General features: G+C 38.3%; 1 protein-coding gene across 1 annotated transcript in view; it reads right to left on the bottom strand.

Moving 5' to 3' along the window:
- Positions 1-9,660: 9,660 nt before the first annotated feature.
- LOC126175582 (uncharacterized) overlaps positions 9,661-18,793 on the bottom strand; it is a 56,477-nt gene continuing 47,344 nt past the window's right edge. Inside the window, exon 3 of the mRNA XM_049922442.1 lies at positions 9,661-10,005. Coding sequence (XP_049778399.1) covers positions 9,891-10,005 — 115 coding nt within the window. The 3' untranslated portion in view covers positions 9,661-9,890. The remainder of the gene's footprint in view (positions 10,006-18,793) is intronic.

Below are 18,793 nucleotides of genomic sequence, written 5' to 3'. Positions count from 1 at the left end.
TACTCAGCTTATAAGCAGCAGGAACTTGAGGTGCTTTCTCACTGACATTCTAACTGACACTGAGCTATACTAACCAAAGCAAACAAACAGCCTGTACAATATGAGGCTCAATACAAGCATCGATAACAACGACGATACTGTACGCTACACGTTTATTAAAAAAAAAGGTCATGCCTTGTAAGCACTCAAACATGCAAGAAATTACAAAAATAAACTAGTAACTACGGAGATAACTGAAAATAAGACTGTATTATAAGGGAACAGGCACAGAAAATGTAATCACATTAATTGGCATAGAGGATGCAAAGAGTCTAAATCCGCTATAAATAGGGATGCAACATATACAATATCACACTTTAAGGTTGGGGCCCAGATAACAAGCACATTAGTCACATCAAAGAGTACCAGAGCTGGCCGCAGTGGCCAAGCGGTTCTAAGGGCTTCAGTCTGGAACCGCGCGACTGCTGCGGTCACAGGTTCGAATCCTGCCTCGGGCATGGATGTGTATATCATTAGATTAGTTAGGTTCAAGTAGTTCTAATTTCTGGGGGACTGATGACCTCAGATGTTAAGTCCCATAGTGCTCAGAGCCATTTGAAAGAGTACCAGAAGATGACTATGTCATCAAAATGGGATCATCAACTTGGGTAGAAACCTGAAAACATACTACCTGTGTAGCCAATGGACGATGTGAAGATTCCAATGGGTACAATTCTTTCTTGTCTTATAGATTCCTGTGAAACCATGTTCCAGAACTTACCTCCGCTACAAATTGTCGACTGATGAAAATTACTCTATTTAACATGCAACTTGAATCTCACTGACTCCTCTACATCAAAATTCTGTACATGCTCTCTTGCAAGACTACATAGTACTAATACATGTGGGCAACAAAATTACTTGGCCAGTTGAAGCTTAGGGATACATAAAGGGAGACAAGCAGTGGCTGCAAAAGCCAGGGATCAGATTTTGGATATGATCTGGCACAAATTTTTAGTGACACTAGTTACTGCCCAGCATCCATGTGGAGCACGTGTTGATCTCACTGAGGAATTCTAGACTGAGCCACACACAAATGATTTCATCAAAGTGTACGGGCCTGAAGACGGCATTGACGCAACTCTGAAACTAGTAGCGAAGTAAATAAAAAATCTTAAGTACAACTGGAGGAATTTTATTTTAATAAAAAACTGACATTAGTGTGCTCTGAAGTTGGATTAAAAATGAACATTGATAAAAATCAAGATAACGATCAATGAATGGACACCTGAGGGAAGTATATCAGTTGAAAGTACACAACTCCAAAGAGCCACAGAATATATCTATCTGGGTATCTGATAAACATGAAAGAGATTTAAAACCAGAAATACTATGACAAATTAAATTGGGCTGGAAAGCTTATGGGAGGCAATCTTCAATTTTGAAAGCTAAGATGTCGGTTGAGCTGAAGAAATCTATTTTTGACCAATGTATATTGCCAGTAATAACTTATGGCTACGAAACATGGACATTAAATGAGTTCATTGTTAGGAAGCTAACAATATCCCAAAGAGGAATGGAAAGATCAATGTCGGGTTACACAAAGAAAGACAGGAAGAGAGCAATTGAAATAAAATGAACAATGGTCACTGACATAATGGAAAGAGTGAATATATTGAAATGGCAGTGGGATGGTCATGTTGCTCGAACAAAAGATGGTAGATGGTCTCAACAAGTCCTAGACTGGAGCCCAATTTACCAAAAAAGACCTAGGGGTAGACCACCAGACAGCTGGGACAGAGATATAAGGAAGACAGTGGGATTCAATTGGCAATGGGAAGCTCAGGAACGGAAGAAATGGACAATCTTATTGGGATGTTTTGTTACACGCCGACTCAAACAAGCCACATCATTAAGTGACAGAACTGGCTGATGATAATGATGACACAGGCATGCCATTATTAAAATGATTGCATGGCTTCTGTTCCAGAAGGTTCAGTTTGCCAAGAGAGTACTTATATCCAAACTAACAAGGTTGTACAATTACAGGGTGTAAACTGTCAAGCTGAGGTTTTTAGTTGTTACTAAGTTGGTGAGGGGTAGATACAATAACAACTTTCTACATCTACATCCATACTCCACAAGCCACCTGACGGTGTATAATCAAAACAATTGTTTCTTAAGCTTAAATTCCAAAAACAAAATATGTTAGCCGTTAATCCAAAGTACACAACACTTCACAACAAGCTTCTGTGGTCAGCATGTAATAGTGACATCCCAACTTTGAGGAAAGGAGAATTTTTTTCTATATGAAAGGTGTAAATCTTTTTAAATAACCAGGAATATATGATCATGTTAGCTAGTGAAAATTTTTGCCCCAAGAACAATCTGTCTCACTGAAATGAAATGAAGTGTCATGTGGCTAGGGCCTCCTGTCGGTAGACCGGTCGCCTGGTGCAAGTCTTTTGAGTTGACGCCACTTCGGCGACTTGCACGTTGATGAGGAGGAGATGATGAGGAAGACAACACAACACCCAGCCCCTGAGCGGAGAAAATCTCCGACCCAGCCGGGAATTAAACCCGGGCCCCTTAGCATAGCATTCTGTCGTGCTGACCGCTCAGCTGTTGAGGCGGATCTGTCTCACTAATTCACAAGAATATAACAGTTGATCATTATGGGACGTTTTTACACTGCATGTTAATTTTGATAAATTAATGATGTAAGATGACTTCATGATGGAAAATCACAAGTTTAAAAGAGTCTGGATGATGTATAGCTTTTATTTGTACAATCTATATTAGTATTTTTTTCTCTTTAATGCTTCAAGACTAACGTTTAAGTGAACTGTTATGACTAAATGCACACAAAATACAAGCAACTATTTTTCAGTAAATCTTAAGTTTACATTTTTATGGTGATGGAAAGTAAACCGATATGTGATACTCCCAACAGCAATACGAGTATGGTGGGGCCAGTTATGTTATGGGATCAAAACGCCAGAGAACTGTTTTCAGCAGTTGTGTTGTTGTGGTCTTCAATCCAAAGACTGGTTTGATGCAGCAAATTTCTTTTCTTCCCAGTTCTATTCAGCACATTAGTAACATGACTTACATACTAAATCTCCTGTAACACCACATTTCCAAAGGTTCTATTTTCTCCTTGTCTAAACTGTTTATCATCCATGTTTCACATCCATACATGGCTATACGCCGTACAAATACTTTCATAAAAGCTTTCCTAACACTTAAATCTATATCTGATGTTAACAAATTTCTTTTCTTCAAAAATGCTTTTCTTGCCATACCCAATCAGTATCTTATATCCTCTCCTTTTGCCATTATCAGTTATTCTACTGCCCAAATAACAAAACTCATCTAATACTTTTATATTCTCATTTTCTAACATAATTCCCTCAGCATCATTCCATTATCCTTGATGTTCATCGTATGTCCTCTTTCAAGAGACTGTCCATTACATTCAACTGCTCTTCCAAGTCCTTTGCTGTCTCTGACAGAATTATAATGTCACTGGCAAACCTTAAAGTTTTTATTTCTTCTCCCTGGACTTGTAATTCTATGCCAAATTTTTCTTGTTTTTCCTTTACCACTTGCTAAGTATACAAATTGAATAAAATTGGGCCGGCTGCAACTCTGACTCACTCACTCACTTCTCAACCACTGCTTCCCTTTCGTACCCCTTGACTCTTTTATGTACCATCTCGTTTCTGTAAAAATTGTAAATAGCCTTTTGCTCCCTATATTTTACCCCTGACACCTTAAGAATTTCAAACAGAGTATTCCAATCAACATTGTCAAAAGCTTTCTCTAAGTCTACAAATGCTACAAACATAGATTTGCTGTTCCTTAACCTATCTTCTAAGATAAGTCTTACGGTTAGTATTGCATCATGCGTTCATACATTTCTCAGGGATCCAAACTGATCTTTCCTGAGGCTGTCTTCTACCAGTTTTTCCATTCTTCTATAAATAATTTATGTTAGTATTTTGCAATCATGCCTTATTACTGATAGTTCTGTAATTTTCACACCTGTATTCTTTGGAATTGTTACATTCTTCTTAAAGTCTGAGGGTATTTCATCTGTTTCATATATCTTGTTCACCAGTTGGAAGAGTTTTATCATGGCTGGCTCTCCCAGGACTGTCGGTAATTCTGACAAAATGTTGCCTACTCACGGAGATGTTTGGATATAGTGTTTTAGTGCTCTGTCAAATTCTTCTCGCAGCATCGTATCTTCCATCTCATCTTCATCTACATCCTCTTCCATTTCCATAATATTGCTCTCAAGTACATCTCCATCGTATAGACACTCTACTTACTCCTTCCACCTTTCTGCTTTCTTTTCTTTGCTTAGGACTGGTTTTCCATCCGAGCTCCAATATTCATATATCTGCTTTTCCCCTGTTCTAGTCAGTGACTGCCTAATGCTCTGAAACCCTCAACAAACACCGATTTTTTTCAACCTACAGGTCCCACTGTCTTAATTTCCTACCGTATCGCAGTTTCAAACTGCAGTTCATAACCAATAAATTGTGGTCAGAGTCCATATCTGCCCCTCAAAATGTCTTACAATTTAAAATCTCATTCCGAAATCACTGTCATACACTTACATAACCAATCTGAAACCTTCTGGTGTCTCCAGGTCTCTTCCATGTATACAAAATTCTTTCATGATTCTTAAACAAAGTGTTAGCTATGATCAAATTATGCTCTTTGCACAATTTGTAACACCTATTTTTGACCTATTTTGTATTTGTATCAATATTTCTATGTCAATTTGTAGTGTTGGTTATATAAAATGTTGTATCTGTCATGGAAATTCTTTGAATATGTATACATGTTTCAGCTATGCAAAACTTTTGAATGATTTTCTTTAAATTATGCATGTGAATTTAAATAACTAATAGAATAATTGTTATGTCATGTACTGTAAATGACTTGGCCCATAATTAGGGAACATAGGGCTAAATGTAAAAGATGTGGGGAAGCCCCACATCTACAGAAGTAGCCTGGCGGAGTGGAAAAGGTGTGGTTGGTGTGCAAGTGGCAACTCGTCCTTTGTGACGGGTAAGCAGTCTGGGCTGAGCAGTGCTGTGGTTAACACCTCACTAGCAGTAGCGGATCATTGTGCCTCACATTCCTGGAGTTTTGAGGCCAGAAGAGCTTAAGGGCAGTATTTATGAGCCTCGGATGCTGCAATTGGTGATACCATTATCATGACGTGGTTTTTGGCCCTATAAATATAATTCTGACACCAAGAAGATATGTAACAGGGCAAGACCAACAGTATTGCTATGATTGCACCACCGCCAGGTTAATAACCACTGCAAATTACGCCACCAGTATTACCAGCCTTCCACTAAATTGTTTATATTTGGCACTCTGTAAATGGACCAGGTATTTGTGAAATTTGGTAGATTTTAGTAATAATCATGGTATTGCTAACAAACTTTATCTTACACCTGTGATTATCCCAAATCACAAACCTGGACAGGAATCCTATCCTAGTGAATTTAATTCCGAGTGTCCTAATTTATTACGAGAAAGTGGTTGAACTTGAATTTAATGTTGTGTTGTCAGTTACACTGCCAATTATATTTTTGATTAGGTCAAAAGACTACTGATCAAAGCACATTTCTTATTTAAAGAGTTATAGTTTGTTGTGCTTTACTTAATTAGTAATTAATGATAAGAATACTTACCATTTCTCATGCATACTGACGTAGTATAGTTAATGAGCATGGTTCTTCTAACCATGAAAGTTTAAGGTCCCTCAAGTACTAGGCTAGTTAGTTAATGAAGCAATGCAAAGGCTCCTTCAGAGCCAGTGTAGTTAGATTTTTATTCTGTTTAGTTGCTTCAAACCGAGTTTAAGAAAGAACTGTTTACTGTGTTATCTATTCTAATGCAAGATGGTTAATGCACAGGCATAGAGACCCTGTACGAAGCAATGGAGTTATATTATGATCATTAGCAGACCCCTGGTCTAACCCTTTAGTGACCAGTGGGAACTATAGTTCCCACTTATTTGTTTTCACTGCAGTTCAGTGGTAATCCGTGTTCCCACTTCTAAATTGTGCTACCATCTCTGTTAGTGTGTGCTAACTATGTGTAGATTGTCAACGGTTAGGCGAAAGCTGTTGCATTTCTACCTTGTGAGTGAATCAATGCAGAAGTGCAGTTCCCACGTGAAAACGAGCCACTGTTTCGACCGCTACAGCGTTTTTTGGATAGTGTGCTTTCCTTTTGCGTGTGAAGTGACTTGTGTTGTATTTATCTACTTTTATTTTTATGAGGGAGATAGTATTCGTGTATATCTGCTGGATTTGACAGAAAATTACATAAATATTACAAGGTAAGTTAGTGGAAGCAGAAGTAAAGTATTCTGCTCATTGGCTGCAGCAGAGTATAATAAAATAATGGGAGGAGTGGATAGATTTGATCAGCTGCGTGAACGGTATGCTGTAGGCCATCGTTCGTGGAAGTGGTGGCACAAACTGTTTTTCTTTCTTGTGGATTTGGCAGTTGTCAATTCCTAACTTATGTGGAAGCTACAGAAGACAGAAGCAGACCAGCTAACATTTAGATTGCAGTTAGCAAGGCAGCTTATCTCTGGCTTCTCAAGTCATAAGAGAAGAGGAAGGCCTGTTCATTTTCAAACACCAAAAAGAGGTGTGTCTGGAGTACCAGATGAAGTTTGTCTGGAGAAAGTTGGAACTCATTTCCCTACAAAAGGTACAACAAACAGAAAATGCCGCCAATGTAGCACCAAGAACAAAGGAAAGAGAACAAAAATAATGTGTAACAACTGTCGTATACCTTTGTGTGTAGCACCGTGCTTCTCTAAGATCCATAGTACATCACCTTAGTGAACTCAAAGGACAGTATGAACTAATACAAATATAAATGTAATGTTAAACATGTTTTTGTACTAAAAAATAAAGGAAATACATTTTTTTAAATTAACAAGTGAATTTACTCCAGAGTTCGGTGGGAACAATAGTTCCCACTAATTTTTTTATACTTGTAGGCTAAACTCTCACTTTCAAGATTTAAACTATGATTTTATGAACAGTTTCTTAGCCCAATAAAGTGTTCATAAAACATCTACAATTTCCGGAAATAATTTGGTCACTAAAGGGTTAAATTCAAAATCATTTCAAGCTTTTCCCTCTTCAGTATTGCTACTAGTTTCATGTGTGTTGGTAACTGGTTCATTGAAGTTACTTGTTGTTGAGAGGCATATGTTACTGTTCACTATCTCATTGGGCATTTGTTTGTTAATAATACATTTATCTGCAAGGAGAACACCTGTTCCTGACCCACCTGTTTACTGTTAGTTATACTCTGCTGGAGTGTTTTGGAAATGATTCCCAGTTTGATTGTTCTGTTTCCATTAGTTTATCTCACAGTCACAACTACTTAAAAATTCCTCGCAGAGGTATAACATTAGCATCGATTGCTGTTTTTAACATGGCCAGTGGCATAGTTACAAGTTCTACCAGGCAGCTTCCTCTTTCATTCCTTTCTCTACAATTTTTCCTTTTCTTCCTTATCCTGCTATCAAATTCCAGTTCCCTATCACAATTAAACTTTTCCCTTCTTTAACTATCAGAATATTTTCTCTATCACACATTTCTTCAATCCTATCATCATCTGCAGGGCTAGTTGGCATATCAGCTTGTACTACTGTGGTGGGTGTTGGCTTTGTGTTTATCTTGGCAACAGTAATGCATTCACTATGCTGCTCACAGTAGCGTATCTGTGGTGTCACCGCCAGACACCACACTTGCTAGGTGGTAGCCTTTAAATCGGGCGCAGTCCGTTAGTACATGTCGGACCCGCGTGTCGCCACTATCAGTGATTGCAGACTGAGTGCCGCCACATGGCAGGTCTAGTCTAGAGAGACTCCCTAGCACTCGCCCCAGTTGTACAGCCGACTTTGCTAGCAATGGTTCACTGTCCACATACGCTCTCATTTGCAGAGACGACAGTTTAGTATAGCCTTCAGCTACGTCATTTGCTACGACCTAGCAAGGCGCCATATTCAGTTACTATAATTACTTCAAGAATGTATTCTGAACAGATAATATTGTGAATCATGTACCGTCGAGAGCGACGTTCATCATTAATGGATTAAAGTTAAGTATCAAACTAATTTTGTCCGCCTTCTGAATTCTCATTCCTTGTCATGTTCCAGACCTTATGTCAGTATAGTTCTTCCCTCTTCACGCCAGCCTGCGTGAGCTAAAACGTGTGCATTTTGGCCTCCACTCATAACACGGTGTTGGCTCTTCTGCTAACACAAAAGTATCCAGTTTCCCATTTTTCTTATTCATTATTAAACCTATTCCTGCATTACCCCTATTTGATTTTTCAGCAGTTACATTACAAATATTTAACTGGCGAAATACTTTGCAAGGCCAATAACATAAACAATCTTAACACTCAAGGAGAATGTTAAATATGCTGACACACATAGCATGGAATATTTGTTGGTTCTGCAAACACAAACAGAAGGGAAATTTAATTCAGCTGTATGTTTAATGGGTAATTAATACAATAAAATGATATATTATGGGCAAATCAGTTTGTAGGCTATCAACATAATTTATATTTTGGTGACAGAATGCAGTTTTTGTGATATTAGGCAAAGTAACAATAAATGAATGAGGGTACGACACATTAAGCTTCCAGGCTTCTCCTCCTAGATCTTGAATTTTACAAGAACTGTACACCATCAAGTATGGTCTTATGGTTTATGTTAGAAAAATGGTAATTGCAAAATTCATTTTTTTATTTCATACATGTACAAACTTTCTATTTTATATTATATAATTATACTGTAATAATCAATTTCTGAAAATATAATATAATTGGATAGACAAAAATTCTAGCCACCATGTAGCAACAGCAAAAATTAAAGAAATGTGCAAGCTTTCAGAGCCAGACGCTCCTTATTCTGGCAGGAGTGTTCTCCCCTTTTCCTAAACCTCACCAGTTCTTTCCCATCATCCCTCCTTCCTGTTCAACTTTTCTGCCATAAGAAGGAGCCACTGGCATCAAAAGCTTACACTTTTCTTTATTTTTTTTTATGTCTTCTCTTTGTATGTCTTGTATTTGTCTATACAGTGGGCATTATAGCCAATGGCCTTGCCACAGTGGTAACACCTGTTCCCGTCAGATCACCAAAGTTAAGTGCTGCAGGGCTGGGCTAGCAATTGGATGGGTGACCATTTGGTCTGCTGAGCACTGTTGCCAAGTGGGGTGCACTCAGCCCTTGGGAGGTAAGCTGAGGAGCTACTTGATTGAGAAGTAGCAGCTCCGGTCTTGCAAACTGACATACAGCCCCGTGAGAGCGTTGTGATGACCACGTGACCCTCCACATCCAGTGATGCCTGTGGACTGAGGATGATACAGCGGCCAGTCGGTACCGTTGGGCCTTCCAAGGCCTGTTCGCACAGAGTTTAGTTTTTAGTGTGCATTATAAAACTAGCTCCACTTAAGACACAGTATTATGGTTTATTACCATCGTTTCACACAGATTCAATGGTTAGAGTTGTAAATATCACACACAGCCCAATAATAAAGTAGATGTTTACCTAGTGTAAAATGTATGTTGTTCTTGTCAGGTTCAATGACTTTAATAAAGAAGGGAGAGGCTCATACAACAAATAACTTTTATTACATCTTTTATAAATATTATGCAAATCATTTGTTCACACTTGTAAAGGACATATAAAAATAGTTTATGCATATCAGTGCATTTTAACATTTTTTAGCACCAACTGTGTTCCATTTTAAGAAAGTAACTGTCTTCATGTTACATACAACAAATGGACCTGTGAATTTTAAATTATACATTCTTCAGCAGCAGAATTATCTAGCTCCTTTTATCGGCGATAAAGTTTCAGCTGCTCCTGCAATTCCTCCATCGAAGATACTTGAAATTTTTCCTCTTGCTCCTGCAGTAATTTAAAAATTGCAGCCAACTGAGCCTGTTCTGTTCTGAAAAACACCAAGAAGAGAATTTGTGAATATAAGATCCTTTAAATAATACTATTAATAAGCAAAAAAAAAAACCTGTTTTACTGGATTCAAGGATGCTTACAATACATGACAAAATGAAACCAAGCCGAGAGATTTTCGTTATACATCAACAGATTTGATTGGTCTTTCTATTTTGGAAACTTCATTATTGTAAAAACAGAAAATATGTTATGAAGAGCACCTGCACAATGTGGCAGCAAAATGTTTCGTAACTAACATTTTCATGAGTAAAATGGCGAGACAGTTTAACTAGGAGCACCAGGAACAGGGATGGCAAAATATGCTGTACCTTCTTGTTCTACTGGGCCTTCTAGAAGTGCACCTATACGTACTATCCCTGCTGGAAAACTCCACACAGACACTTACTATGAAGATCAGATTAAACGTAGAATCTCAGTTTATCGTGCAGCATTCTAGTTGGCAGCAGATCATTTAACTGTGACATTATTATGCAGTTCACGAGCTCAGAACTATGACAGCTACCTGAGAGTCTGTAACTCAAGTTCAGCAACATGAAAGCTTACATCCACAATTTCAAATAATGGACTATATCTCTACAGAAGACTCTCAGTCCTGGATTTCTCTTTCAGGGGTAAGACTCTTGAAGTACAGTGTTTCATGTAGCTCGATAACTTTAGTTCAGGTGTGTTTTGTGGCACAAAGGGACAGTGTAAACATTTAATTGGTCTTTTGTAGGAACTATTTTAATGTTTAAACACTGTCAGCAGACTTTAAATAATTTTAGTTTCCTTGTTAAGTACACCTACAGTTTTCTTTTTTTTTTCAAAGGCTCTTTCTATAATGAAGAAAGAGCTAAATCTGAAAATGCTTACTGAATATCACTTTACCACAGAAATACAAATGTATCTGGAGAATTGATAAATTAGTAGTAACTTATTGCAGAAGGAGAAGTGAATGACTGTTTATTGTGTAACAACAGCCGTAATGTTGAAAAATGCAATTTTAGTGTATATGCTGGCACTTGTCTACTTTTATTTTAAAATACACTTTTAACTCCTAAGTTATATACTCATCACGTATGAGAGTACAGAACAACACAGACTATTTAGTAACTTATTTATGAATTTGTAAGTTATTCACTATACAACTCAGTCATAATGATGTAGACGTCACAAGTGTAAATAGCATTAAGCAACATGGTGATAATTTATTTTAATGCAACATACAGATTAAGTTTCTACGATGTATTTGTCTTATGTAGAAGTATACCTTGCATCATTCCATGCCCCTGACAGGTTTTCATTCTTGATGCAATGTATGGAATACAATGTATTATATTTGCACGAATGGGTGAAGTTAAGAGAAATAACTGCAACCACCATGCACCAAAGGGACTGTTAGATGCAGTAACTAAGTGACAACTGGCTCTTTTAACAGACTGATAACCACTTATCTCCAAACAGAACAACACATGTACATAAAAAGCATGGAATAAATTAGAGTTGTGTCTGTCGATGACTCAGCACCAACTACTTCATGTGTTGTTACTTTTACTTCTTCAATAGTTATTGATTTATTTTACATTTTATGGCCTTCATTGGACCAGTTTAAACAGATTTTGTACAAAGGATTTTTCAGTTTCATTATCTCACAAGTAAACTTACTTTATTAATCTTAAATCACTCTTCCCATTGCTTGTTTGTTGATCTTGGTTTGTTTGTCTTTGAGTTTATCAATTTTTGTCTGTTTTATTTTTTAGAATATTCTATTGCACTTTGCAGTTCTCTCATACATTCCTTGATTTACATAATCCATCTGATGTTGCTCCTATTGTTACATAATTTATGTGTTACATTCCTGATTGTGTCCTCACTGGATGTCCAAAGAATGAAATCCATTTCTCCCTGATCACGCTCATTACCTGTTGTAGACTGTTTCGTTGAAAGCTAGTGGCAGGTCTCTGTTCTCTAGATATTTTTTTCGCTTATGTACACTGATTATTTTTCTTTTTATCTTGAGTAAGATGCCTATTTCTACAGTGTTTGTTGTTTTGAGAATGGTTTGATATATTACTTCTGGGTGTGTAAATGTATGTAGTGTTTTGTGGCTACTGAGAGGTCTTTACACTGAGGTGACAAAAGTCATGGGATAGTGACATGCACACATGCAGATGACGGTAGTATTGCGTACACAAGCTGTCATTTGTACTCAAATGATTCGTGTGAAAATATTTCCGACATGATTCTGGCCATATGATGGGAATTTGACTTTGAATGGTAGTTGGAGCTAGATGCATAGGAAATTCCATTTCAAATATCGTTAGGAATTCAGTATTCCAAGATCCACAGTGTCAAGAATGTGCTGAAAATACCACATTTTAGACATTACCTCTCACCAAGGACAACACAGTAGCTGACACCTTCAATTAACAACTGAGGGCAGGGGTGTTTGCTTAGAGTCGTCAGTGCTAGCAAACAAGCAACACTGTGTGAAATAACCACAGAAATCAAAGTAGGACATGATGCACTTACCCGTTACGAGACTGCGACAAAATTTGGTATTAATGGACTATGGCAGTAATGACTAATTCCAGTGCATTTGCTAACAGCATGACATCGGTTGCAGCAGCTTGGTTGGACCCTAGACGACTGGAAAACTGGCGCAGCCAGACGAGTCCCGAGTTTGGTTGGTAAGAGCTGATGGAAGTTTTTGAGTGTAGCGCAGACCCACAAAGCCATGGACCTACAATTGTTAACAAGCCACTGTACTAGCTGGTGGTGGCTCCATAATTGTGTGGACTTTGTTTACACGGAATGGACTGGGTCCTCTGTTCCAAGTGAATCGATCATTGACTGGCAATGGTTATGTTTGACTATTTGCAGCAATTTGTGGACTTCATATTCCCAAACAACAATGGATTTTTTATAAATGATACTGCCACATCACCAGGCTACAACTGTTTGCAATTGGTTTGAAGAACTTTCTGGACAATTTGAGTGAATGATTTCGCCACACAGATTGCCCAACATGAATCCCATTGGACATTTATGGGACACAGTCAAGAGATCAGTTCTTGCACAAAATCCTGCACTGAGAACACTTTCACAATTATGAATGACTATAGAGGCAGCATGGCTCAATATTTCTGCAGTGGAGTTACAGTGATTTGTTGAGTCCATGCCACACCAAGTTGCTGAACTATGCTGGTCAAAAGGAGGTCCGACACTATGTTAGGTGGTATCCCATGACTTTTGTTACCTTAGTGTATTGTTGTATGTATTCTTGGAAGATATACTGAGATTTTGTCTGTTGGTTTTGCCTAAATACTTAAATTTCACTATTATTTTGTTTACAAGTGTAGGGCCAGTTAAAATAATGTTTGTTTTCCAAAGGATATTCTGAGGCAGATCTTCAGCGTGATTTCCTGTACTGATTTAACTCCTTGTTGGGTTTGCTGAATGCTGTTCATCAGGACAACAAGATCATGAACGAATCAGGGAGAGTTGAAATTTATGATGTCTTTGGGTCTTCCAATTCTGATTATGTTTGGGTTAACCTTGCACCATTCTCTCATCATACATCCCAATGAACAGTTGAACAGAAGTGGTGAGACAAGCAGTCTCACTGTCTTAAACTCATATTTGTGGGGAATGTCTCAGAAAATTCTCCTCTGAAACTGACTTTGGATTTTGTGTTGGTTAAGGTGAATCCTGTCAATATGACTAATTTTGAGTGGAGGCAGAAATGTCTTTAAATTTTCAATATTGAAGGTCTATGGACACAGTCATACACCTTCTTAAAACCTAATAAGCTAACAGCAACAGAGTTGTTTTGTTTCCTATAGTTTTAAAGCAATACTCTGTTCCGTTCAGCTTCTCCCAAGTCTGAAGCGTCCCTGCCATTACATATATCTTACTCTAGTTTTTATTTAATTCTACTTTATAAGATTCTGGAGAAAATTTATATGTGCAGTCCATACCATAGTTACCTCGATTGCTCGTCTTGTTTTTGCAGGAGGAGAGGATCGCAGCCATGGTCAAATGTTCAGAAACTGTAAGCAAAATTTTTGATAGGAGCCAAGCATATGGAGGTCTGAGCCACATCAGTGACATACTTGCACATTTCTACGAAACTTTGTTTTCTCTGCAAACTTTTAGTTTTGCAGCTCACTGAGTGCTACTTCCACCTGTTGAGCTGTTGGGGGTTTATGCATTCAGGGTTGGTCTTTACTGGCATATTTTTGTTATTTTTAGAAGTTTCCTGGGTACTTCACAGTTAAAAAGTTAACCAAATACTTTTCCCATGATTTTCAGCATTTTTGACTATGTGCCATTTTTCAATTCTCACTTTTCATCATTAATTTAAAGGAGCAGGGTGAGAGGATTTATTTTTGTATGAGTCTCCCAAAGGTTTTGTAATAAATTTTAATTGGTATTGTGGTAATTTTCTTCTACTGAGTTGATTACATCTTTCTAATATTACCTCTCAAGTACCATTACTGTTAGGTGAAAATTTTTTTTAATACTTTTGAGATTGATGTAATTTCCTTCTGTTCTGTAGGTTTAAAATTTTAACAATGTCTGGTACCTCTTCATAAACTGTGTCACATTTTGAAGTCTACCAGGCAAATGTTTTATGTGAGTTAAAGGGGGTTAAATTTTCATCTTCTTTTTGGAAATTGCTATCAGTTCTAAACTGTCAGTTAATCTTATGGTTTGTGTAATTTCTTGGCAATTGTAATTTCTGACTCGTGCAGGTCACAATTCCACTTTTCTTTGTTGGTTTTCAGTTGATTCTTATTTAGAGGTGTGAATTTAATTTTCACTGTGGCTATGAAGTGGTCAGAAACCATGCTAACTTCTCTTAGTACTTTAATGTCATACATTTCTCTATGAAAGGATTTATCCATGTGTGATCCAGTGGCCATTTCCCTTTTTTGTCTCTCTTTTCTGCTGTTAGGATGTTTCTAAGTTTTAAGTTTGTTTGAACAGCTTTTTAAGTAAGCAGATTTGGAGATGAGGTTGTGCTATCTGATGACAGCTGTACCTAGTCATGTTTCTGTGGAGCCCATTTCTCGATTATATCTCTGTATTTACCTGAATTGGAGACTTGTAGCCCACAGTCAGAGTTTAACAAAGTTATTATTTACTTGAATTACTGTCTGCTCAAGGAGATCCCAAAACTCTTATTACACTTTTCTTCCTGACACTTATTAGAAGATCTCCATGGACATTTATGATGATATAAATTTTAATTGGTGTTTTTAAGGTTCAAGATACAATTCTTGCTGAGATGCACTGAAAATTGATTACAGAATCAATTACTTCTGCATTTACAATAAATTCTGTTCAAATTGAGGGGGTGGGGATGTTTCATGACCCATTGCACGGATTTTGCCACTGCATTTTTTCATATTCTTAAGAGTCAAATAGCTCTTCCACATTATTTATCATCTCCTGGAGTAAAGCTTTTGAGTTTTCCAATTTTTATTAGAGAATTAATAATGTGTGTTGCAAAATGTGAACAGACTTGCAATTGTTATGAACCTGTCCTCCAAAAGCCTCAGTGCACAACAGTATAAGTCCATTCCAAATGTCTTACATCTACATCCATACTGCACAAACCACTGTACAGTGTGTGGCAGAGGGCAGCCTCTATCACTACTAGAAATTTTCTTTTCTGTTCCTCTCGCAAACAGAGTGCAAGACAAATGATTATCTATATACCTCAATATGAGCTCTAATTTCTTGCATATTATCTTTGTAGTCATTAAGCAAAATGTGTATTGGTGGCAGTAGAATACTTCTGCAGTCGGCTTCAAATGCCCGTTCATTAAATCTTCTGTAAAGTGGTCCTAAAAAAGAATTTTGCCTTCTCTCCAGGGATCCCCATTTGAGTTCCTAAAGCACCTCTGTAACACTTTGATGTTGTTCAGATCTCCAAGTAACAAATTTAGCAGCCCACCTCTGAATTGCTTTCACGTCCTCCTTTAATCCGACCTGGTAATGATCCCAAACACTAAAGCAGTACTCAAGAATAGGTTACAGTAGCTTCCTATATGCAGTCTCCTTTACAGATGAACGGTATTTACCCAAAATTCTCCCAATAAACTGAAGTCGACCATTCACCTTTCCTACCACAATCCTCATATGCTCATTTTATTTCATATCACTTTGCAATGTTACATCCATTATTAAGTGATGTGACTGTGTCAAGCAAACAGTATTAATGCTGTATCCGAACATTACAGGTTTGTTTTTCCTACTCATCTGTATTAACTTACAGTTTTCTACATTTAGGGCTAGTTGCCATTCATTACACCAACTAGAAATTTTGTCTAAGTCATCTTGTATCCTCCTACAGACATTCAATTTTGACACCTTACCGTACACGACAGGATAATCAGCAAACAACTGCAGATTGCTGCCCACCCTTACCATTTGTTCAACTCCCCAGATCAATCATGGTTGGCTTCTTAAAGATCTTCTCCTCTTCTCCCCATCCCTACACTTGAAACACTTTTTACACCACTGAGCCTACCAATCAGACTCAATCAGAAACCAATGTTGAAGCCTGCCTGACTCAATTTACTCCTCCACCACCACTGCCCCAAATTCATTGCCTATAAACTTTCCAGAATGCTAACCTTGACCTTGCCTAACAATCATTCCCGAAATTCCTCAACTTTGAAATCCACCTCACATTTGTAGAAAGAACCACAATCCACCACCTAAATATTGATCCTGGCCTTATAACCCTACTTTCCCATAAAGACTCCACTACTGTGGTTACAAACCGTATGGGTTACCTGGTGGAGACACTCTCAAAGCTGTCAGATACGTCCACCAACAAGCCCCGCCACAGTGTCCCAATTCCCGAAATCCAGCAGTTTTTCCAATCCTTCCTCAAATCCTTAGGTCCAGACAAGAACCTCTCCCCAGTCTTCCACCCAGAATGCCCCATTGTGGCTGATTACTATGCCTCCATAGAGAGACTCTCTGCTCTTGTGGACCAACACCTTCAGCCTATTAACCATAAATTACACTTCTGTATAAATGATACTAACTATTTCCTCTTACTCTAAACATTTCCTGTTTCTTTACCACTCGGTGCCCGGCTTGTTAATGTCAATGTCGCCTTCCACTGCACCAGCATCCCCAGTGCCTATGGCCTTAGCGTTAGTGAACACTAACTTTCCCAATGGCTGACTGACTTGAAACCTACAACCTCTTTCTATCACCATAATCAACTCTCTCGTCATTCACAGTACCTCTACTCTGAATGCATTACCTACAAAAAATTTGTTGTACAAGGGGGGGGGGGGGGGGGAGGGGGGGGGGAGAATTATTTTTTAAACGCTATATATTTTCAAATTGTTTATAATACTATACCTTATTCCCTTCAAAATACTCTCCATTACAACTAACACATTTGTCCTACTGGTGCTTCCACTGTTCAAAACATTTTAGCAGTCATCTTTAGAAATGGCTGACAGCTCTTCCCCCCCCCCCCCCCCCCCTTTTTTCCTTGACTTCTTCAATGTTGTCAAATCAATGTCCTTTCATGCCCCTTTTCATGGTGGAAGAACCAGTCTCCTGTCTGTCACAAATCAGGTCCTTTTCGATGAACACTGTTGCAAAATCTTCTTAAAACTTCCAAACATGTCTGTTGACAGTCTGCGAGCACAAGCTCTCGAATTTTTTCCATATTTTCATTAATTTGGGCAGCTGATATACGTCCATAATGAGGTCTGTCATCAATTGACATGTCACCATTTTTTAATCAAGCAAACCACTCGTACACTTGAGTTGTTCCCATAGCATCATCTTGGTAAGATGCTTTCAACATTAAAACAATTAAACAGTTTCAGCAGCATTTTTACTGAGTAGAAAACAAAATTTCATAAGCTGCACATTGTTCACTTGAACTTGGCATCATCAACAGGCGGCACTGAACTGGCAACGAGCTACACTATACATGCCTAGCGACAGAAATGTGTACTACACAAGCTTCGCCCATGGCAATGTGATTCTGGTGTTGTTTCAGTGTTCCCTCATACAGCAAAGGGCACTTGCATTGCACAGTCCTTAACGGGCAATATAGAGGAATCATTCCTAATGACTAACAATCCCAAACCTCTCAGCTGGGTCAGGTTCGTTGATGACATCTTCATAATCTGGATGGCTACATCACCACTTCCACTTACATCAAACTTATCAACCACCAATTATACCTCGACTTTGACAGCTGTCATTCATTTCATATCAAGAAGTCCCTTCAAAACAGCCTAGTTCCGAACTTGTCCAGAAACATAATCTCCCATGCCTTATCCCTGACATACCCACTGTCCAGCCACAAAACAGCATCCTCTTTGTGACACTGTACCACCCCAAGACTAGAGCAACTGAATCACATTTTCTGCCACAGTTTTGACTACATCTCATTGTGCCCCCACCTCTCCCACAGTCATATGCAGCCACTCATCCAAACTATGCGATATCCTTTAAGTCTGTACAGTCTTCCTTTGCTCTTGACCCCTTGCCCATGGTTCATATCCCTGCAACAGACCTAGATGCAAGTCATGTCTCATTGATCCTCCCACTACCACCTATTCCAAGCCTGTCAGTGGCACCTCCTAACTCATCAAATGCCAGAGCCACCTGTGAAAGAAGACATGTAATCTACCAACTTAGCTGCAAGCACTGTGCTACATTCCATGTTGGCATGTGACTAACAAGCTGTCTGTCCCAATAATGGCCACTGCCAAACTATGGCCAAAAGGCAT

Source organism: Schistocerca cancellata, chromosome 3 (assembly GCF_023864275.1).
Source record: "Schistocerca cancellata isolate TAMUIC-IGC-003103 chromosome 3, iqSchCanc2.1, whole genome shotgun sequence".
Taxonomy (NCBI): Eukaryota; Metazoa; Arthropoda; class Insecta; order Orthoptera; family Acrididae; genus Schistocerca; species Schistocerca cancellata.
The sequence above is the reverse complement of the archived record's forward strand: the minus strand, read 5'-3'. Positions and strand labels throughout refer to the sequence as shown.